We start from the raw sequence: 24,267 nt of genomic DNA, 5'->3' as shown, positions 1-24,267 counted from the left end.
TCCTGACACCATAGCGCAGAGGTTTTTAAACACGAGCTGAGCATCAGAATTGCCTACACAGCTTGTTAAAAGTTTGCTGGGCCCCACCCCAGAGTTTCTGATTCCATAGGTTTGGGGTGAGGTCTGAGATCTGCAATTCTAACAAGGTCCTAGAGGATATTGATGCTGCTGGTCCAGAGACCATGCTTTGAGAACCACTGCCTGCTCGTTTAAGCCAGGTGTGGGTTACTCTGCCCTTGCCTCATCTGCCTGAGGACAGCTTCAGAGAGTCATCATGCACCTGAGTCAGAGAAGAGAAGTGAGACCACTATCTTGAGCAGAACCCTAGTTTTATAATTCTCTCTAGTGGGGTCTGCATGGGCAGAAGGGCCATCAGAGTAGGGGTTATACCAGAGAGCATTCCGGCTCCCAGTATGGGACCTAAGAGCTTCTAGGGTCAAGAAGAAAGCGCTTAAGGCTTGTTCAGGGTATTTCTCCTAAAACTGAACCAGATGCTGACAAAAAACACTGAAAAGTGGCAGAGTCCCAGGCTGGGAGACAAAAGACAGAAGTTCTAGTTCTGACTCAGCTGCCACATTACAAGTGATGGACAAGTTCCTACTCCTCTCTGGGTCTTAGTCTGCCTACCTGAAAAGTTAGGGGTGGGGACAGTGGACCAGATCAAGGTTTGAGTCAGAGTATAGCAAAGCAGCCTTGAGCAATTATTATGAGTGCTCTGTATCTCCGCTTCCTCATCTGTAAAATGGGGATTTACCCTAACCGGGTTGCTGTAAGGACTAAATGACAACATACATGAAGAGCTTATCACAATGCCTGGCACACAGAAAGTACACAACAAATGTTAAGTTGTAATGTTAGTCACTTCTGCCTGGTATGGTGACAGCAGGATGCACACCTCACTGCAGCAGACCATGAGCTCCCCAGCCCTTTTCTGGCACCGGCTGGCATCTTGATACTCACCAGCACCCACTGTGGCGATAGCATTCTCCTGGCCAATGATGTGCTCTTTCAGCCGTTGCTCCAGGGGAAAGCGGCGCCGCTCCTCGGCCTCACGCTTCCGCTGCTTCTCCTGGTACTGTGGGGAGAGAGGGCAGGTGGCTCAGGAGCACAGGGCCCAACAGGATCCCAGTTTCATTCTACCCTGTAACTCAGGGGTAAAAAACACAGTTCTGGGTCTCCAGGGGCCCTAATGCACACTCTGGCTCCTGGTCATTGGAGGCTGGCCCAGTCCTTCCCACTGTCCCCTTGTCCTAGTCCTCACCTCATTCTCCTTACTTTAGTTGGCCACTGCTCAGGAGTCCTGGCTCATCTTGCTAGTAAAATAAGTACTGCTAGTAAAGTAACCCTTGACTCCGGAGTCTGACAGAAGACCTGAGTTTGAATCCTAGCTTTATCACTTATAAGATGTGCTTATCATCTGGAGCAAGTTACTCCCCCTCAGTTTTCTCATCTGTAAATTGGGGATTAAATATGATGATATACATAATGTGCCTAACATCATGGCTGGCATTCAGTTTTAAGTGCTTAATAAAAATAGGTTATTTCCCTTTCCACTTACCCTCTTGAAAACTTTTCTGGTTTTACTTTTTTTTTAATGTTTGTTTTTGAGTGAGAGTGTGAGTGGGGGAGGGGCAGAGAGAGAGAGGGAGACCAAGAATCCCAAGCAGGCTCCATGCTGTCAGCACAGAGCCCGAAGCAGGGCTCAAAGCCATGAACCATGAGATCATGACCTGAATCGAAATCAAGAGTCAGACGCTTAACTGACTGAGCCACCCAGGTGCCCTGTTTTTCATTTTTTTAAAAGTAAGCTCTCCATCCAATGTGGGGCTTGAACTCATGACCCGGAGATCAATGGTCACATGCTCCACTGACTGAGGCAGCCAGGTACCCCAAAAACCTTTTGGTTTTTATTTTTAAAAAAATTTTTTTTAACGTTTATTTATTTTTGAGACAGAGAGAGACAGAGCATGAACGGGGGAGGGTCAGAGAGAGAGGGAGACACAGAATCCGAAGCAGGCTCCAGGCTCTGAGCCGTCAGCCCAGAGCCCGACACGGGGCTCGAACTCATGGACTGTGAGATCATGACCTGAGCTGAAGTCGGACGCTTAACCGACTGAGCCACCCAGGCGCCCCCCTTTTGGTTTTTAAACCAGAGCTATGAACACCCTCCACTTCCATGATACTGCATTTCAATTAAACACGATTATTCACTAATTGCTGTCTGTTTTGTCCTGTGCATGCCATGATGGAAAAGGCAGGGTGGAGAGGAGGACTAGAACCCAGAGGGTTCTAGTCACTGCTGAGTGCCTGGTATGTGTCTGGCCCTGGGCTTGGTCCACTTCAGGGAAGGCAGAAGGAGGAAGCCTGAATATGATCACACTGCAGGGAAGAGAGGAGAGCCAGGCCTTGTCCTCAGGGAGCTCTAAGTTGGGAGGAAGGTGAGGCAGGGCCTGTGCACAAATATTTCTCAGGCAGTACTGATCATTTCCCTCCAAAGCATGTGTGCCTATTTCTAGCCTACACCCATCTCTAAAAAACAAACAAACAAAAACCTCCCACTATTGAAAACAAATTTGTTGCATGTTTGTGACTCTGTCCTCTAAATCTATTTATGAGCCGCCTGAGGGCAAGCGCTGTCTTTTACTCCCTGCATGAGTCCTGACACAGCGGAGGCAGCTGGTGAATGTTTGCAAAAGTGAATTTGATGATAGATAAGAGGAAAGAATTGACAGCCAAACAGGGTGGCACAGAAGTCCAGAGAAGGAAGGATACACAAAGCCCAGAACATTCTGGGGAGGCTTCTGGGTGACTGGAGGCTTGAAGCTGGAGTACTGGGCCAGGCAGCAAATGGAGGGCTATCTGGGGGCCAGGCAGGGAGGGTGAGTGCGCAGGTGGGATGATAAAGTGCGCATGGAGCAGGGTGGATGGTGGAAGGGAGCAGGTCTTGGACTGGGACAGAGAGACATGGATCTTCAGGAGGCTCCTTTCCCCTAAGACCCTGTAACACTGACAGCTTTCTAGAAAGAAAGCTGCCAAGGAAAGGCCCTGTCACAAAAGTTGTGGCTACAGATTGCTCTTGCAGGCAGAGTGGATGAAAAATACCTGCTGCTTGGGCAGTGTTTTCCTGTTACAGTAGTGACCTTGACAGAAGTTAAAAAAAATAAATAGCAAACAATCCAATTTTGGCTGTTGCTATCAGTCTGTAACTGAAAGCTCCCATCAGTCCTGGGTTTCATATGGAGCAATAATTCGGCGCCAATCCCAGTGGAGCGACGCTTGCCGGTTGGAATCCAGAGTGTCACTGTGCAGCTCCCTCAGGCGCCACATACATCACCTGGCTCTGACGACTCCACCATATATCTGCCTCCTCCTCCTCCCTGCCCACCCAGCCCCTCTCAGCACTTAGGTCCACTGGGCTGGAAGGCTCTGATGGTGACATGTACACATACTGCCTGGTGCTGCATTGGCTAGTGGCCTTGCTGGCTTGTAGTCAGGCAGGTCACAAAAGCAGCTTGAGGCAATGGAAGCTGACTGCCAGGGTTTGTTGAGTCTGCTTCCCTTCCTTCTCCTAGTGATGGGTCTCAGAGTATTCCTGCCTCTGAGCCCTTGGTCACACCGCTCCCTCACCACAAAAGTCTTCTGCATTCCCACCTACAAGTGCCTGATCTCAACCTAAATACCACATTGTCTAAGGACCCTATCGTAAGGCTTCATGCCTGCCCCTGGGACCTCCAAAGCACTTATTTAACTGCCTGTTTGTCTCTCCTTACTCAACCATGAGGTCCTTGGTGACAAAAACCATGTCTTATTCATCTCAACAGCTCCATCACATAGCAAGGGCCTGGCTCACAGAAGGAGTCAATACATGTTGCCAACTGAATGAGGTTACTACTGGTTGTGGAGCAGGGGCTGAGTGCCGGGAACCATACAAAGGCACTGCCCTCTAAAAACAGTGTCTTTAATTGTTACAGTTGTCCCCACCTGAAGTTTGTCTCCTCTTCTGGCTCATAGTGGGGCAAGCTGTGTGGCAGAAATAAGCAGCTCTGTTCCATGAAGACCTGAATTCAAACTTCACCTCATCCACTTACTAGCTAGCTGACCTTGGGGAAGTTCATTCAACTCCCGGAATTTTCATTTCCTCATCTCTAATACGGAGACGGTGACTCACACCCACCTTCCAGGGTCCTGGTGGGATGCTGGGGAGAATCAGGTGAGATAACATACACAAAGAACTCGGCAGAGTCTCTGGCACATAGCAAATGTATAGCAGAAGTGGTAGTGTGAGAGACTTAAGCAGAGAACACAGTAGCTGGCCCTTGGAAGGCCTTTGATAAACGTTATTTCTCTCCTTCACTGCATTTTGATAACTATTTAACCCAGTGCTTTCTTGGAGGTGGGATGGGGACACAGGAACCCTTTTAACTAATTTAACCTGTATGGGCTCCACAGATGAAGAGTTGCTCTGGCTCAAGCAGAAGCTAGGAGCCTAGTCCACTTAGATGCCCCACTACCCCAAAAATGGCTCTTGAGGCTCCCTCCTTAGGAAGCCTAGGTCTGTAGGATACAGTCTCAACACCAGCGAGGTTCTGGGGATACCTCCAACTGCACAAGGCAGCTCATCTCTGCCTGCCAGTTTTCCTTATCTGTTAGAAATTCAGCCTCTAGGTGCTTTCCATGCATTGATGTGTGGGGCCTCACAGAACATATCTTTTTCATTTGTCACAGGCAACATGACTTTTCTTGCCACTCTGTTGGTTTGGGTAGGACCCTGTGGTCTTCCTAAGTCTTCTCCAGGGAAACATTTCTACTCCTATAACTCTTCTCTGATGTCATGAGTTTAGTATTCCTGTTATTTTCTTGGGCAAGGGTAAAGGGTCCCTGGCTTTTATGGGGGTGAGTATAGGGAAAAGGTTATACTGTGATCTGGCCGGTTTCTCAGGAGCTTTCTAGATGGTCCCGGGAAAGATCCAACCTGTGGCCTAAATCAGGACACATCCTGATTCTCCCCCAGCCTCTCCCCCAGTTCTCAATATCTATTCAGAAAAACTTCTGAAAATGAATCGGACTTTTTGATAAAAATATATAGGATGCTGGGATTAAACCAGGTTAAAGTTTACTGCTTCATGGTCTTTTCCTAATGCTTAGCACAGAGTTTGTATTTTTTTAAAAATGTGTTGAATGAAAGAGTGGCCTTTTTTTTGAAGATTTTATTTTATTTTGTAAGTAATCTCTACATCCAACATGGGGCTTAAACTCACAACCCTGAGATCAAGTATCATACTCACCAACTGAGCTTGCCAGGCACCCCTGAATGAATGGCTTTTTGAGGCATCAGCTATGAGCCCAGGCTTGTGAAAGAACATAGGAAAGGAAAATATTTGGTCTGGATATATTCTCTTTGGGGAAGGAGAGAAAGATGGGAGAAGGCACTTGGTAAGGGCTCCATAAATGTAGGCTACTACTGTTTCCGGCTTTTTGAGGAAATGGAGAGGAAGCCTATAGGGACTGAGGTCGAGGCCCTGCTTTGACACAGTTCCACTAGAGGAGAAGATAGGGCAGGTGACCCAGCCTGCAGAAGGAGAGGACACTGGGCTGAGAGCACTAGGAAGAAACCACCCACAAGAGCAGAAGTGGGGGAGTGATCATCTTCTTAATAAAAGCCACATGCAATTAGCTTCAGAAGTCCTCACCTGGAGCCGGCAGCAACCAGCTCCCCATGCTGCATCTTGGCGGATAATCGTGGCCACTGGTTTCTATCATTCTTGATTTAATATGGCACCCCTCCTGGCTGTGAGTGCATTTACAGGAAAGGGCTGGGAGGCTGGGGTGAAGCCTAGCTGCACGCCCTCAACAGTGGGTAGCTGGGATGAGTGGTTCTTTGGGGGAGGGTTACAGGGAGAAGGGGTATGTCAGGCAACCCTATTATTGGGTATCCCTCAAGGAACAGGTCTGACAATGAAAGTGGCAATGTGTTCACTGAAAGGGCAGCTGAGGTGAAGGTGGGAGTGGTGAGTAGACAGAATGAGACCCTGGGCAAGCATGCAATAGGTATGGAGGAGGGAACAGAAGAAAGGCCAAGCTACCATTTACCTCTCATGGGAGGTCAGGGTCACAGAGCCCACTTAGGCTGCTCTCAGATATACTCAGATATGCCCCATGTTCCTGACGCTGACCCCAATTCGCATCTCGGGGCTTCTCCCATGCTCTGAAGCTGCAATGACAGAAAGGACTTGGTAAGAAAGTCACCAAAAGGACAGGGAGCAACAGATGAGACTAGGGTCAGGGGATGATGGAAAGAACGCTGAGTGGGGGAATGATGGTAAGAGGAGCCCAGGAGGGCCACCAAAGAGGCCTGGAGGAAGAGAGAGGGACCCAAGGGACTTGAAAATCTCTTGAACTAGCTCATAAAGTATACATCCCTGTAGAGAAAGTTAGGGCACATAGCAGGTGTCACTTCCATTACACTCAGTGACCATTATGTCAGCATCCTGGATTATTGTCTTCTCTTCCAGCCCATCCTCCTTGCTGCCAGAGTGATGTTTCAATATGTAAATCAGATCATGTCACTGTGCAAATAGCTGGGTTGATTCAAAGACTGGTGAGAGAAGGTTAAGAGGACTGGCTCAAGTGAGAAGATGAGTTGTGTTCTTAGTGCATCATATCAGGAGGCACAGGATGTTGATTATTTTATAACTGGTGATGTTGACTTTGATCACTGGGTTGAGGTGGTCTGTGCCATGTTTTTCCACTACCATTTTCCCCTTTGTAATTAATAAGTATCCTGTGGGGTGAGGATCTGAGCCTATGTAAATAATCCTGTTACTCCTCAAACTCTCACTCACTAGTGTTAGCATCAATTGCTGAGTCTCATCTGACTGGAAACCAGCTGTTCTAATCCTCCCAGCCATAAGAAGTTCAGTGTATCTCTTCCTCCTCTGCACAGAGATGAAGTACATTAAAGCATGGGTCTACCAGTAGCAAGTAATAGAGATAGAATGCTAACCTTTGCAGTCTGGCTCTAGAGCTTGCACTTTACACCCTGGAGATAACAAAAGACCTGTTTCCTGCCCCAGGGAGTTCACAGTCTATTTAGGGAGATGAGACTTAAAACACTAATCTCCTATTCCTACTTTTAGCATGGGGCTACCTAATGATTTTATTGAAATAAACACCAGAAGGTGTTCTTGCCAGAAATGTGTAATCTAAATGTAATCATAAGGAAACATCAGACAAACCCAAACTGAAGGACATTTTACAAAATACCCAGCTTGAACCCATTAAATGTCAAGGTCATGAAAGACAAGGAAAGACTGAGGAACCATTCTAGATTAACGGAGACTACTAAAGAGATATGAAACTAAATCCAATTTGGGATCCAGAATTTTCTTTTCTTGTAAAGATAGTCATTGGGACAAACTGGTGAAGTGTGAATAACATTGACAGATTAGTTAATATCAATATTAATGCCTTGCTTTTGAGGACCGTACTGAGGTAAGAAATTGTCCTTTTAGGAAATACAAGTATTTAGGGATAAAGGGGCATCACGTGTGTAACTTACCCTTAAACAGTTCAGAAAGAATTACCTCTCTCTCTCTCTCTCTCTCTATATATATATATATATAATAAAGCAAATGTGATAAAATGTTAACAATTGGTAATGTGGGTGAAGAATTTACAGAATTCATCGCACTATTTTTGAAATTATGTAAAAATAAAATTAAAATAAATCAGGGTAATGCTTACCCCTGGGGGATGGGCAGTGACTGGAAGTATAAGGTAGGTTTCTGAATGTCTATAATGGTCTGTTTCTTGATCAGCTGTGTTTAGCTTGTGAAAATACAGAGAGCTATATAATTAAGATATATGCACCTTATACAAGTATATTGCAATAAAAACTTATTTAAAAGTTAAAAACAAAGAAAAGAGAAAGCAAAAGCTTGTCCTCATAAAGCACATAGCTCCGTGTCTGGCCCACTGTAAAGCTGCAATGAAGGTCAGATGGTGCTGTCATCCCCGTAAGGCCAAGCACAGGGCCAGGCATGGGGCACATTGGCACTTGAAATGAGATGCAGCAGGGAGCAGGCTGGGCAAAGTGGGGAAAGGGTATCACTTCACCCTATGACAGGAGCAAGATAACCCTCTTACTCTCCTGTGTACCTCACCCCTTGTCTCCAAGAGGGCTTTCCTCAGCACCCAGGTTTACAGCCCAGAATGCGGGCCCAGGGGAGCACTGCATCCCCAGCTATCCCTGAAGCAAATGAAAAAATATGGATACAGGAAATGTGCTTGTGATTCTGTCACTGGGATATGCAAATAAAATATATATGATAGGCCTATCTGCCTAATATTCCTGCCAATTCATTCTCTGGGTGTGATTAAAATGAGCAATAAATTCCTCGTGAGTCTCGGCGGAACGAGGATCCGGGAGTGGAGATGCGGGCTGGCACCAGCACGTCCCCCTCAGCTGAATATTCATCATGGACTAGCTCCCCATATTTTTGTTTTATCTGCCATCGTGTGCACAGAGATATATTTCTACCTCTCTCCTTCGTCTCTTAGTTAAAACATGAAAATGGTCTAAGCTTTAAGTATTAAACTCTCCATGTAACGAAATCCTTCAAAGTGAGATCACAACTACCTTCTCTATGAAGCCTGCCCTGCTCATTCTGCCTGAAGGTGATCCATGCTTTCTTGGAGCCCCCACAAACTCTCTGTGGACCCCTCCTAACATACAAATCAGTCTGTAGGTATCAGAACCAAGGGTGCCTGCCTCTCTCCCATCCTCCATTTCCAGATGGCCAGCTCAGAGGACAGGGGCTGGGGTTCATCCACCTCTGAATCTTCTTAGGGGGCCCAAGGAAGCTTCTGCACAGAGAAAGCAGAGAAACTGAGCAAACCGGCAGCAAGGAGAAAATCATGTAGGCTACTAAAGGTGACAGAGATTCTTTGGGGTGCATGGGTGGCTTAGTTGGTTAAGCATCTGACTCTTGATTTTGGCTCAGATCATGATCTCATGGTCCAAGCCAATGCTGTCAGCACAGAGCCTGCTTGGGATTCTCTCCTCTCTCTCTGCTCCTCCTCTGCTCACTCTCTCTCTCTCTCTCTCTCAAAATAAAGAAATAAACTTAAAAAAAAAAGTGACAGAGATTCTTAAATACGTGACACATTTTAAAAGGCAGAATGAAATTAAAAATTAGGCTTATGGATAACTTGAAAATGGGAAAATTTTCAAGAAATCATATTAAGCAGGGCACCTGGCTGGCACAGTCAGAGGAGCATGTGACTCCTGATCTCAGGGTTGCGAGTTCAAGCCCTATGCTGGGGTATGGAGATTACTAAAAAGAAATAATAATAATAATAATTAAACTTAAAAAACAAGAAATAATATTAAGTGAAAAAAAAAAAAGCAAATTCCAAATATGGGACTAGGATCATAACTCAAACACCTTCAGGGCCAGGTAGGAAATATAAATGTCTGTTAGACTAGCACAAAATATAATAGCGAGCTGGGAGGAATCCACACCCCCAACCCTTACGGGGTCACATTTTTAATAAATTCTTGGATTGTTAAAATAAAACATGGCTGCAAGTTTAAGACCCCTGTATGTACCGTAGGCTATCAACCAGGTTAAAAAAAAAAAAGGCCATCTATATACATATATATAGGTAAGGTTCAGAAAAGGGAAATATAGTATCATGAAAGTAAATCCTCTGATTCATACCCCAATAGTTACTTTTAACAACTTGATTTTCTGTTAAGTATCTGCTTTCTTTCTTTCAGCTTCAGTTTTCCCATCTATAAAACAGGGGTAATAAGAGCTGCTTCAAGGATTTGTTAGAGGGTTATAAAAAATGCAGAGAAAGCACCTGGCATAGTACCTAGATGCACTTGATAAAAGATGCACTTAATAATACCTACTATTATTATAAATAATTAAAAATATTAACAGTGATCACATATCGATAGTAGGGCTAAAATGTTCATTGAAATTCAGCTCAGTTGCCCTGTTCTCCAGTGAGACTGCCTTGATCTCCCCGGGTAGGATTCGAAGCCACCTCTGGATTCCCACAGTCCCTGGGCTTCCCTGGTTCACTTTCATGGTTCACTTGCCTGTCTCTTCATCAGACGGTAAGCTCTTTGAGTGTTTCACCCACCTGTCTTCTTCTTACCTAGCCCAGAGCTTGGCACACAGACATTCATAAACATGTACTAAATTATTTAATTCTCTTCAATTTACTTTCCAAATATTCTATAATGACACATATGACTTTTATACTTACACATTTTCCATAACGAACACATATTTGACTACAGAGTGGAGAAGGCTGGGCTGAGAAGCAGGAGGATGCTGGGTGCATAGAAGGAGAGTAAGATAAGATCGGAGTGGCAGTCACCCATGTCTAGACAAAGAGCCAGGAGATGAGGTCTCAGGCTGGAGCCTCAGCACCCTCCAGGCCTGAGTCATTAGGTTATAGACGTAAGGCCTGAACTCAGAGAGGATCAGCTACTGCTTACTTATTGGCAAAGTGGGACAGAACCAGGTCTATAGCAGTGTTCTTCCCATGAAGCTCTGCCTCATGATTTTGAAGAGGTAGTGTTTTTTTGCAGCTTAGAGGAAAAAAAAAAATCAGAGAAGAATGGGTGACAAAGTAGATGCTAAGCAACTGAAAGACAATGCTAATACCCAAGGAGAACTGAGGGGTGACAGGACTGTACAGCAATCAAGGAGAGATGCTCAGTGGACAGTTGGGACATTTCAGACCAGATGAAAACATAAAGTACAGAGAGGTGACAACAGAGAAATAGTCTTCCATGGAGAGGTTACAGAACCCCAAGCAGTCTCTACGTGGTTTTCCAGCCTCTAAAGGCAGCCCCGTGCACTGTGTGACAGCTCTGTTAGGGAGCTCCTCCCGATAGCTGCCACCGAGCCTGGCTCTGTCCCAGCTCTGCCACTGAATGAATCTCCCCCCCCCCCCCCCTTCACTCACAGCTATTCCTGTGTCTATATGTGGTCTCTCCTTTCTGGGCCTGATGTCCCCACTGCCTTTGGCTTTTTCTCTGGCATAGTTCCTCTTTCCCCTTAGCTGCCCTACTCTGCACAGATTCTAAGAGCTCCATGTCTACTCAGAAGGTAGTGTCTCCGATTGCCCTCTGTGGTCCAGAAGGGTCTGACTGGAACAGAGGAACACAACCACCATTTATTTACTCGGGACACTAGCCTTGTACTAACATGGCCAACATCAGGCCACTTCTTAAGCAGCCGAATTTTGTTAAGGATCCCACAGCAGCTCTAACCCCTCCACCTATGCTGGCACTAAGAGACTTGCCCTATGTCAGACCATCTGACACACCATGGGTTCTCTTGGCCAAGTCTAGGGCATGGTCTCATGGGACAGCTATTGCACCTGAGGGATGACGGGAGTGCAGTCCAAGGTTATGTGAAACATGTTTAGGGATATCTTTAAGGCACCTGGGCAAACTGACTCTACCTCTAGGGATATTCCTAGGGATGGAAAATCTGAACAGAGAGGAGGGAATTACTTGCTCTCTAGGAATTTTCACTCTTGCTGGTCCCAAGCACCCCTCAGGATGTGCTGTGAAAGCCCATCTCCCTTCCTACCTCTTCTCCTCTGGAGGAAACTACTGCAGGGTAGTTACTAAGGCTCCCAGGGAAACAAACTATATGGTTAATTCTGGCTGCCAGACATTTCCAGTCTCCCCCTTGTAGGCACATGGTAGGATTACTCTCCTTGGTCCCTTGTGATTGGGTGGGAACAGGGATTAGTTCTGTCCAGTGAGCTGTGAGTGGAAGGGTCTACTTCCAGACTGGGCATTTAACTGCATATGCAAGACCCTCCAGAGCATTCTTCTCCCTCTGGCAAGCAACCTGCCAACATCCCAGAGGGTGGCTGCAATGCCAGTCTGGTCTCTACAGGCCTTTGATGAACAGAGCCCCCACTGTTGACCCATGATGGATAGGCTGCATGAGGCCAAAAATAAATGTTTATTGCTTTACACCACTGAAATTCTGGGTTATTACAACATAATCTGGTTTATCCTGACATGTAGACAATTGTATACAGAATAGAACCTTAGAAACCATTCTGTCCAATGTCTTCATTTCACAGAGGTAAATTGAGCTTCAGTGAAAGCAAGTGCTAGCCCAACATCACCCAGTTAGTGAGTGGTAGAGTTGGGATCACAACCCGTATCTTGTCTGTTTCAGTCCAATGACCTAAGTGCTCTTACTCAAGACACAGAGAATATCTGCCACTAGGTGGGACCTGTCACACTGAATCATCTCAAGGTACATCAGCCAATATGCCAATAGAGACTCCATGATCCTGGACAGAACACAAGAATGAGAGTCAGCAACCAAGTCTTCCAGTTCCAGTCCTACCACGGAACCTATCACCTGACCTTGTATTCAAGTCTATTAGCTTAGGTTTGACACTAACTCACTCTGGGACCAAAGTCATGTCACATCCCTCAGCTCTAGTTTCCCCAGGAGTAAAACGAGTCCATTGATTTAGGCTTCAGAGATTTAAAACGTGTGTTCACAGCAGAGCCTCCCCTGAGGCTGCTCAGGAGAGAAGGGCTAGGCCAGTTGGGTGCAACTCTGGTCCACTTCTCCTTAATTTCCTCTGACTTAATTGTTTAGGCTTTGGTAAAATTTCTTACCACTGGACTTGACAATTTCTGAGGTCCCTGGCAGCTCTGAGATTTGTGATTCTAATGCCTGGACTCTGCCAAGTAGTTCCTGACTGATAGCTCAGTGGCTGGGAAGAGCAGAAAGCTGCCTGTATTTAGGGAGCTCAAAAGTTTGGTTGAGAAGATCAAATTAAGATGGAGATTTTTTTGGCTCAGACTATACCAGGCTCTCTGGACTGTGTGTGGAGGGGAAGGGTCAGGGAATGGTTCTGAAAGGAGGGATGATGGGAAAGGATTACTTGCTGAGGTTATAGAATACATAACGAGTGAAGAAACAGTACTTGGGCTAAAGATTTTGTCTAACTATCCCGGTCCTATGAAAAGGAGCTAGAAGGTCTATTAGCTCAAAAACTGAATTTGAAGATTAGTCCTCAGAACCCAGAAGTGGCCCAGGCCTCTGCCTGGTCATGATAAGGGTAGCTTCCTATTTTTATTAAGACTGGGGACTAGATTTATGTATGTGTTTATATACACATTATGTGTATGTATATATAGATACATATGTGTGTGTGTGTGTATTTTTTTTTAGAGAGAGAGTGCAAGTGAGCGAGAGGCAAGAGAGAGAGAATCACAGGAGGAACAGAGGGAGAGAAGGTGAGAGAGAGAGAGAAGGGGGGCTCACCCAAAGAGAGAGAGAGATGTGGGGCTCACCCAAAGCGGGGCTTGTGTTTTACCCAAAGCAGGGCTCGTGCTCACCTGGAGTAGAGCTCAAGCTCACCCGAAGCAGGGCACGAGCTCACCCGAAGTGGGGCTCAAGCTAACCCTATGTGGGACTCGAGCTCATGAACTATGAGATCATGATCTGAGTCAAAGTCAGATGCTTAACAACTGAGCCACCCAGGCTCCCCCTGGATTTGTATTAAAACAGACAATAATCACCTAAGGAGAAGTGGCCTTTGGTGTGGAGCCAGACATCATTTAATGAGCAAACGATTAAATGCAGCATGGAGTACCCATAGGCCCTCTCCTTTCTCCGAAATTTACCTTTGCCTCCGAAGTCCTTAGAAGCTTCATCACCTCCCCTTCTCGGGCATAATCCAAAGGTGTGTGTCCCATTTCATTCCTCTGAAGGGGGTTGGCTCCTGGCAGGAAGAAGAAAAGTAGTTAAAGACTCTATGAGTGATCATTGGGGCTTCAGCCTTCCCTCAAAGGTGACTTGGGCCCTGATTTCAAAGTAAGGAATTCCCATGGAAATAGAGAGCAACAAAACCCTAAGAGATTGTAGAATGGTGTGACAAACATCAAGCTGCTCTGACAGGAGAGTTCTTAATTCTGACACAGAGGTCAGGGTACTGGCGTTCCTACATGCACATGCACATATGTGCAGAAACATACTACCCACACTACTACCACTACCCACACATACATGTGTTATGTACGCACAGGTGTACTCTATACACACACACAGAAAACAAACACACACAGCTGAATATGCTAAAAAATATACCAAAGACATAAACATATCCTAATGCCAATGCATTAGTCATTAACAAACTCATCTGCATACACATGAATATTCATTAATAAAACCATATAATAGGGTTCCTTTCTAAAGCACAGACTTTCTGAAAAAAGGTGAAACAGCCCCCTTCTTTCTGTTCTCCACTCCTCTCTCTTCTTTAATGTCTTTTACCTCTGGTATTTCTTGCTTACTAGAGTTAGCTGAGTCCTCTGGAAGGGAGTGGGCATTACCAGGAACCTGGCTATGCTAGCCCCAAGGTTTGATGCCCTTACCAATTCCAACTGTTGGTGACTATGTGCATGTGGGCAGGCATTTCTTTCTGTATCAGTTCCTGTGCTTGGAGGACAAAGAACCTGAAGTATGATAAAAAGAAGGGGCTTGCTGGGGTCCATGCATCTACCTTGTTTCTCTTTTAAGTTCTGGCAGCTCACAAGCCTGTATAAAGTGTCTACTTGGTGCAAAGCCTTGGCAGATATGGAAGAAAGGCTCCTCTGACCCCCACATTATTAGAGTCTCCTTCTCAAAGCCCAGGTCTGAACCCTCACTCTCCTCTTCAAACACTGTCCATTCCATTCAATTTGTCAAACTTTGAATGTGTGGGGCTTGAGACACAAAAGAATCAGATCTGGCCTGCCCCAAAGGCACTTCTCTCGAAGCAGGGAGACCGAAACCTAAGAAAGCTGTGCCTTGGACACAGCAGATACTCAAGAACTATGTGTTAAATGGAATATTCCTCGATCTTCTTTCTTGCTAAGGAAGTGTTGTCGGGAAGTAAAGAAGGGTTAAGACACAGTCCCTGCCAGAAGGATCTAATGGGTTGGTTGGAAACACTAAATATGCAGGCCAATGCACATCAGCATGGGGCCTGGCTCAAGGCGTGTGTCCCGCTACTGTTTACTGATGGACTATAAAAACTCAGCATTTCTTCTTTTTTCTTTTTAAATTTTTTAACATTTATTTATTTTTGAGAGAGAGTGAGAGTCGGGGAGGGGCAGCGAGAGGGGGAGACACAGAATCTGAAGCAGGCTCCAGGCTCTGAGCTGTCAGCACAGAGCCCAACGCGGGGCTTGAACCCATGAACAGTGAGATCATGACCTGAGCTGAAGTGGAATATTTAACCAACTGAGCCACCCAGGTGCCCCAAAACTCAGCATTTCTTAATCCTAGGCTGTGGAACATTTGTTCCATGATCTAAAACTATTCCTACTGAAGCTCTCTGCTTCTTAAAGGTCTATAAATTTATCAACCAACAACTGTAAGCTTTATTAAGCATTTACATGTGGCTGTCTGCCTGGGCTGCAGGGGAAGAGGTGTGGGAGGAGAAGGGAGTGGAGGAGAGAGCAAGAAGTATGATCTAGGGCAGGGACACTTATTATCAACGAGAAAAATTAATACTTTTATACATGATTCCTATTTTCTAATAGGAATTTGATATAAAATATTAATATATATAATTTTTACTGAGATAGAATTCATATACCATAAAATTCAACCTTTTAAAGTGTATAATTCAGTGGTTTCTAATATACTTACAGGGTAATACAACCATCACCACTAATTTCAGATCATTTTCATAATCTCAAAAAGAAAGCCCATAGCCATTATCACAGACACCCTAACCTATACTTTCTGTTCCTATAGATTTGCCTATACTTGACATTTCATATAAATTGAAACATACAGTATATGGCCTTTTCTGTCTGGCTTCTTTCATTTGGCATGTTTTCAAGGTTCATCCATGTTGTAGTGTCATTCATGCTACAACATGAAAGCAGAAATGCAGCATTCCTTTTCATGGATGAATAAAACTCCATTCTGTGCATAGGCCACATTTTGTTTAGCCATTCATCAGTTGATAGACATTTGGGCTGTTTCCCCCTTGGCTATTATGAATAATGCTGCTATGAAAGTATGTGCACAAGTCTTCGCGTGGATGTGTTTTCATGTCTCTTGGTTATATATCTAGGAGTGGTGGTAATAATAGGTATTTACTGAGCACTTACTATGTACCAGACACTGTGCTCTGTACTTCATGTACATTACATCACTTAATCCTTACAACCACTATTGAGAGGTAGGAATTAAAATCCCCATGCTATAGACATGAAAACTAGAGCTCAGAAAAGTGAAATCATAGCCCAAGGTTACAAAGCTAATTATTTGCTCGGACCAGGAGTCAAACCCATGGCCAGGTTTTCTCAACTCCAATTCTCTACACTCCCAAAAGGGCAGCCAAAACATACTCCTGCTGAAATATCCTTCCCTGGCTTTTCACTACTTATAGGATAAAGTGCCAGCTCCCTGGTAAGGAGGGTGTCTGTGTTCTTCCTAACTAGTAGGTGGGTCTTTAGGGGCTCAGCTGGAACCTCACTCTTTCAATTCTATTGGCAGTGACTGGGTGCTTTGTATCAGCAGGGCTCTGTATGTAGGATGACGGGGATTGACAAAGCCAGTGAACAGTCTTCTTTTTTGTATTTTTTGACCACTCTATAGCAACTCATACCTTGGCCACTCTTTTGAGTTCTATAAAACCACTTTTTCAGGTTTTCCTCACACCTCTGTGACCATTTCTTCTGCAGGCTCCTCTTCCTGTCTTTAAGACTAGCTGTTATCTAGAGTCTGCGTAAAGGAACAATTTCCGCTTTCCAGAAGCTAATGGGGATGGAAGACGACCATACAACTACAACTTGGGCTGAAGGAGGGACAGACAGTACTGTGGGGGCCCAGGAAGGAATGGAGTGCCAAGGGGCCTGCTCACATGGTCTGGCTTTCCCAGCCCACTCCTGTTCTCTCTGGTGCTCAACACTGAGGGGCTCCACAAGGGCCAAGGGCCAGTGGCAGATGGCAACTGCCCGCCCCACCACCCCTATTTCCGGGACCATAGCTAGAGCTGAAAGGGAGCTATAGTTTAGCAGAGTGGAAAGGTCTCCTTTCTTAGGCAGCCTCAAGGGGAGCTCTGTCACTAGATATGGACTGGAGTAAAAGGGGAATCAGGGACCTATAGAAGGGAAAGAAAAGAATAAAGGGGGAATCAGAGACCTATAGAAGGGAAAGAAAAGAGGACCAAGAGTAGAAGAGAAGAGAAACAGGAAGAAAAGGGGAGGGGGGGAGAGTAAGAGAAGGTAAGAGAGGAAGACAATGGGAGAAAGAACATAGGGTGAGATTAGTTGCATCAAACAAGTGCTGTCAGTGATCTATATTTGCTTACAGAATGAAAAATGTGTGCCATAAACATTGGCCACTGAGTAATTTCTAGTAGGAGTCGTGTCACTTCTCATAAAGGATGGGATGGGGACAGGTAGGACATCTCTGCACCTGGGCAGCCAGCACAAGGATGCCTTTTAAAACAGTGCTGAGCCTATCTCTAGCCCAGAAGGCCCCACCCCAGCTACTCCTGAGGGGGGAAGCCAGCCAGGTTCCCCAAGGTTCTGGAGCCTCAGGGCAGCACTTCTGCTCCCACTTTAGGAAGGCTGAGGTGGGGGCATCATGGAAAATGTCCATCTAATATTAGTCCCTCAGCCCCCGCACCCTTGCACTGATGCTCTGACTTGACTAATTGCTGTAATAATTGATAGAACCTGACTTCTACAACTGATCGATTTCACCTCCACGACCAACGGCCACAAACCATTATACTCCAATAAATAACCACATTGGGTCTCACCCGCCTGCCCTCTCCAGGGGCATCAGGATGGCCCGTGCCCTGGCCTGACCTCCCCTTGTCTCCCACCCAGGGCCCCTCCGGGCCGAGCAGCTGGTCTAGAGGGTCAGGCCTCTGGGAGCAAGTGAGAGGGCCGAATGGAGGTGGGGAGTGCTAATCGCAGGCCATCCGTCACCTCCCACTGGCTGTCTGGGGCTGGGGCCAACACCTGGAGCACCCCAGGCAGTATAGTGCAGGACCCCTCCCCTCCTCTCCCTGCTCCAGATTAGTGTGTCCCAGCTTATAATATTTGATAAATAGCAGACTGGCTTCCTGGCAGCACTGCTGCGGCTGCGCCTGCCCGCTACAGCTGTGGAAGGTCACTCATTGGGGAAATATGTTTCTGTCAGTGGTATTGAAAAAAGTTTAGTGGAGTGACAGGCCTCAATTTTTCAAATTTTATTAACTCCATCCCCTTAACCATTTGTCTTGAATTCCTTCAGATTCTGGAGGATCTGTCAATAGGCCACGAGAGAAGGGGGGTGGGGTGGGGTACGGGCTGGTCCTGGTTGGTACCAGTGGCTGGCTTGGGTCTCACCATGTAAAGCAGTGGAAATGGTGCCGGCAGAAGAGAAGGCTGGCCCACCAAGACCCAGGGAGCCCACTGGCACAGTGCCTTTGGTTTGACAAAATCATAGATTTTGAGTGGAAAAACACCTTAGTAGTGAGCTCTTCTAATTCCCTACAAAGAGACACCCCTCCTACTACATCAGAAACAGGTGGTCACCCTGACTCCCCTGAATGTGTTCAGAACCTAGCCTCATGCTCATGGCCCTCCACAGGGTTCCCCCCACTAAACTGAGGGCAGATCCTTTTCCTACAAACCCCAACCTGTCCCTCCATCCCCACTCCCACCTTGGTCTTCCTGCAAATACTTGTTCATCTTTAAAGACCGGTTCAGGCTTCTCTAAGAAACCTTCCTGGTTTCCTTCCCACCCCAGGTTTGGTACCATCATTTGTGCTCCCACAGGCCCTCTGCTCTGTCTTACCGATCACTCTGCAGTTAAACATTCTGTCTGCATCCAAGACTGAGGGCTCCTAGAAGTCAGGGACTATGTCTGACCCACTGCGAGCCAGCACAGGGCCTGGCACAGAATAGCTTTCACTAAAATTTACCAAATAAATGGACTTCTTCCCAAGGATTATCTTCTGAGGCCACACAAAACATGGCTGTTCTTCTTGCCTCAGAAGAGCCCTCTGACAGCAAGTGCATGCCCCATGTTGCTGACACCTGTAGGCCAAAGCTCCTAGTCTCTTTTCTGGTCCCAAACACCTCTCTAGAAAATTATATCATGTCAAGTCCCAACACTTTCTGGGCTCTGTGGGCGGGAAGTGGGGACAAAGTGGTTAGAGAGAGGCTCACATGCCCTTCCCTGGGAGAGGACTAAAGTTAGGGTGGGGGAGGAGGCCTCCTCCCTTGTCACTACCAGTCTTGGCCCTCTGCCTACCTCTGTGAATATCAAAGAAGATAATGCTAGGATAAGAGGGCTTAAACACACACACACACACACACACACACACACACACACACACACAGAGTAACTGCCCTATACAAATGTGTTAGGCTATATTATCGATAATATCAGCATGCTCACACACTCCCCACCGCCCCTTACAGTTCTCTCAGCCAGACTGGCCTTCTAGTGATCCAGGTCTACCACCACTGCAGTTTCCATGACTCACCCCTTCCCCTACAGGCAGCTGGTTCCCAGTCCTTTAAAAGAGCACTGGGTGGGGGAGCTTGCAGGAGTAGGGGTTACCTCTCCCTGGCTGTGTGATCGAGGGCACCTGCTTCACTTCTCTGGTGGTAATGACTGCTGCCTTGCCCACCTCTAGGGGTTTTGTTTGGACTGAGTAAAATAAAAAGCTCGAAAATGATTGGGAAAAAAAGACTGTACGTTGTTCTTTGTAATAACGTTTATATTCACTCTCCCATTTTTACTGCGAGCTCCTGTACCACCTTCATCCTGATTTTCACTATTTCAACAGTCTGTTTACTATCTCCAATTGGAAGTTTTTTTGCGGAACTGGGGTGCCTGGGTGGCTCAGTCGGTTGAACGTCTGACTTCAGCTCAGGTCATGATCTCATGGCTCATGAGTTTGAGCCCCACATCGGGCTCTGTGCTGACAGCTCAGAGCCTGGAGCCTGCTTCTGATTCTGTTTCCCTCTCTCTCTGCCCTTCCCCCATTCATACTCTGCCTCTCTCAGTCTCTGTCTCTCAAAACTAAACAAATATTTTAAAAAATTAAAAAAAATTTTTTTTTGCTAAATATAAGGGAAATCATTCCCATAATTAGAGGTATCTGTCAGGGTGCAGCGAAATCTTTTTGGTTGTGTGCTCCCCATCAAGGAAGCATTCCCAGAGAGACAGAATAACGACCTCAAAGAAGCCGCACACCTTCCCTGTCTCCACAGTGTTGCTTGCGCCATTCTTCTTGCCTGGAACTTCACTCCTTGCCTCCCTGACCATCTAGATCTTACCCCTTCTTCAAGGTTCCTTCTCTGGGAAGCCTCCACCACCCTCTAGCTATCCATGCTCTCCCCATCTGTCTGCTGGCTCTTGTTGTCCTCTCAACTCCCTCCCTTTCCTGGCAGCCCATCCCTGTTTCATCCTCACAGCTAGTATGTATGTAGCTCCTCAGGTCAGAGACAAACCAATTCTTCTCCATTCACTGAGGCTGAAGGTGAGAGAGAAGAGACCTGTCCAAAATGCTGCAGGAAGCTGAGTGGAACCAGAAAGAGCCCCAGTTCCTGACATCTAATCTTGAGCTGTTTCCATAAGCCATACCACTGAGCATTCTCAAGATATGTACACACACATACATGTGCACCTATAGATACGCCTCCCCTCTAACCAACAATCTTTACTGAGCACTCACTACATGCCATACCCTGTGCTGACTCCTTCCATGTATTTCATTCTTAACAACAATTTGAAGAAAGTAGAAGAGGTATTATTTTTCCCATTTTCTAGATGATTTAACTGAGTCTGGCAGAAGAGCAGGATGAAAAGAGACAAGCTAACATTTGTTGTGTGTAAGGCCTTTGTATACAGTGTCTGAATTATTCATCATACAAATATTCAGAGAATACGGGCTCAGAGAGCTGAAATAATTTGCCCATGGTCACCCAGCAGACAAATAGTAAAGATGGAATTTAAAGCAGAGATTTATGACTGTATTTTTGTATGTGTTTGCAATCTTCCATAATAAGTTTTTTTGTTGTTGTGTTTGAAGAAGCCAGGTCTGGTTTTCCACCACATGGTGCTACCTTCTAAAGACCTGATGACTCAAAAAGAGGAAAAAAAATCATCGCTCTTCTTCCCTTCCAGTGTGCTCAGAGGCTCCAAAACCAAGATATAGGGGGGTTTCTAGAAGTAGGCTTGGGATAGACAGCTTTATGGAAAGGGTACAAAATGGGGTTCCTTTTCCTCTCATTCAGGGCTGCCCCATCTGGGGACCAGATGAACAGTGATTCACATTAATTGACCCCCCAGAAGGTCATCTACCAGTCCTAACTCCCCAGTGGACCTAGACAGGTGGGATCCCTTACCTTCAAAGAGGGGGATTTCTAAAGTTCATGGAACAGAGAGCTACTGCTTCATGGCTGAATCCAGCCATTCCATTAAAACCCACTGAGTACTGATGCTGGGCGAGGTGCTGGGCACACAGAATCAGAGCAGTTCTTGCCTTTGGGCAGAACCAAGACTGATGGGACACAAACAGAGACAGAAACAGTGACAACGCAGTGTGGTGAAGGCAGACAAGGGGATGAGGATGACGACTTCCTTCCCCTCACTACAAGGGAGCACATACTGTGTAACTGGGGAGATGGGAAACCATGGCACCAGCTGGAGAAGAGCAGAGGTGTTGCACTGAGTAAGCACAAAGGAAAAAAAGACTGGAGAAGCCTGGGTAACAGAAGGTTGGAGCCCAAGGTGGTCATGGAGACTGTGAGTGGGAGAGTGGGAGCTGGCCTTCCAGTCCAGGGCTCTTTCCACCTGCCCAGTCTTGGGTCCCACACCCCAGGATTTCAATTCCAACTGACCAGAGGACTGGACTACACAGAGCTGTCACTGCTTTCTTCAGTGGTGAGCCCAGATCCATTTCCCCTATCCCAAAGCTTTCCCAGACCACTCTAGCCTATGTAGACCACCTCCTCCTTTGAACGCCTAGAGCACTTATCTGATCATACACTTTTCACATAAAAGTGAAAAGAATCTCCAGAATCAGATGTATTACAAAAGGGATGCTCTGTGAATGCCTAGAAAAGGAAATGGTGATGATCGCCAGGCATCACGATGGGTTCACGGAAACCAAGTCATGCCAGACTAACCTCATTTCCTTTCTTCATCAGGGTTATCTATTTGCTCAATCAGGTGCAGCCAGGGAAAATGTGGACTTCATCAGAGATTTGCTGGGGTATCTGAGGACAACCTGAGAACATGATGGAGAATTGTGGGCTGGGTGCCAGTACAGTATGGAGAGTTAATAGTGACTGGTGGACTAACCAGACCCAAGGGGAATGGAGCCACTAATAGATCATAAGTAACCTGGAAGGAAGTTTCGAGAGGCAGCAAAGAGGCTTGGTCCTGTTTAGTACATTTATCCTTGACACAAATATCAAGGCATGGTCTGCTCGTTGAATCTGCAGACAACAGATTAGGGTTGGGAAGAGCACGAGATGCACCTGGTGGATGGTTGACATTAAGAGCTGAAACAAACGAGATGAAAAGTAATGGAGATAAGTGGGAAGTCATGGGTTTCAGAAGAGAAACAAAGTAGAGATGGTTCTGGGAAGAGGGATCAAAATAGGAAAGGGCTGGGCACCTGGCTGGTTCAGTTAGAAGAACATGTGACTCTTGATATCAGAGTTTGAGTTCAAGCCTCGCGTTGGGTATAGAGATTACTAAAAAAACAAACCTAATAAAAGATCACAAGCAGAGATATGCCACAATTGTTGTGCTACTTACTAGGAAAGGGTTGGGAAGCCACATGAGAATAATGGGTTAAGGAACTGGAGGTTCAGGCTGGAGAAAGATAGCTCAGAAGAATATGACTGCAACTTCAGGTATTTGAAGGGCTGGCAGTGGAATAGGGATTAGATTCATTCTACATAAGCCAGATGGTAAAATTAAAGACCCTTGGATTTTGGTTGAATATACGAAATTTCTAACCATAATCCAAAGATAGATTCTGAGCAGGCTGAGGAACAAATGAGTTCCCCAGCACTGGAAGTATTCAAGCACCGAGTGAATGACCATTTGGTAGGTCTAACACTTACACATCAGCTTACAGAGGTTTTTTTCCAAGACTTATTGCTTAACTTGTGCTTATTCATTCAGAGATACTTTTTAAGAATGTTCTGGGTGTCTGGCATCAAGCTAGGCGCCAGGAATACAAAGGTGAATCAGAAAACACTGGCCCAGCTCTTAAACAGCTCCCAATCATGCAAGGAGAAGATGGGTAAGTTTATTTAAATAGTATCTTGTGCCTTGATTACAGGCCTCAGCACAGGGAAGCTGTGCTTCAGCTTAGATTAAACCAAAGAGATCCTGTGGAAATTCAAACACTTATTTGGTTACTGAAGGCCAGAGCTTAATCAAGCCAAAGCACATGCTTAAACCAACTACTGGCTGTGGGCACAGAAGTGTACAGTGAAACACCATTTGTGAATTTTTGTGCATGATATTTTGCTCTTATAAATCTGAGATTTGGTCTTTGGCTGGGACTTGTTTATGTACCTACAGATTGTCTTACAAGTGGCTGTGATGTCAGGGTGAAGTGATTTAGCCAGCAGGGCTACCCAACTCTCCATTTCTTACCCACCCTATGGGGACTGCTTCAGCACGGACATAAACATGCTCCTGCCGTTACCTTATTGCACTCGTCACATGGGGAGGCTAGAAGGCTTGATTCAGGGATATGATTGGATTTTAAATCCCAGTCTCACAGGATTTTAATTACTGGTCTGGGGCAGCAGGGATAGGCGCTGGCTGCCTTTGGATGGAGGAGGTCGATACACCACTCCACAACATATTGAGCCACAATGCCTGCAGACTCTATTGCTCTATTTAATCATCTTTTGCAAAATTTACAGTGGAACAGGAGGGATCAATACAGAATTTATCACATTCTCTTGTAAATATGAGCCAGGAAAGAGTTCCAGGCAGTTTGTTACTGAGTGGGAGGGAACATGTCTGTGTACAGCTGGGCATTAGGAGAGGAGACAAAATCCATACTTCTTGGCATAAGCTACAGATGCTCAGCCAGTCCCTCTTAAGCCTGGAAGCAAGTTCAATGGGAAGAACACTGATTCATTCATTCATTCATTCATTCGATCAACCAACCAACATTGCAGAACACCTATTTTATGCCAGATTCTGTAGAGGC

At 45.9% G+C, this 24,267-nt stretch overlaps 1 protein-coding gene across 2 annotated transcripts in view; it reads right to left on the bottom strand.

Annotated features, from left to right (window-relative positions):
* CLPB (caseinolytic mitochondrial matrix peptidase chaperone subunit B) overlaps positions 1-24,267 on the bottom strand; it is a 143,196-nt gene that overhangs the window by 24,104 nt on the left and 94,825 nt on the right. For both annotated transcript variants that reach the window (XM_043580326.1, XM_043580327.1), the window contains 2 exons: positions 13,697-13,794; positions 961-1,075 (listed from right to left, as the gene is read on the bottom strand). In XM_043580326.1, coding sequence (XP_043436261.1) covers positions 961-1,075; positions 13,697-13,794 — 213 coding nt within the window. The remainder of the gene's footprint in view (positions 1-960; positions 1,076-13,696; positions 13,795-24,267) is intronic.

Source organism: Prionailurus bengalensis, chromosome D1, assembly GCF_016509475.1.
Source record: "Prionailurus bengalensis isolate Pbe53 chromosome D1, Fcat_Pben_1.1_paternal_pri, whole genome shotgun sequence".
NCBI classification, from domain to species: Eukaryota; Metazoa; Chordata; class Mammalia; order Carnivora; family Felidae; genus Prionailurus; species Prionailurus bengalensis.
Note: the sequence above shows the minus strand (reverse complement) of the source record. Positions and strands in the feature narration are given on the sequence as shown.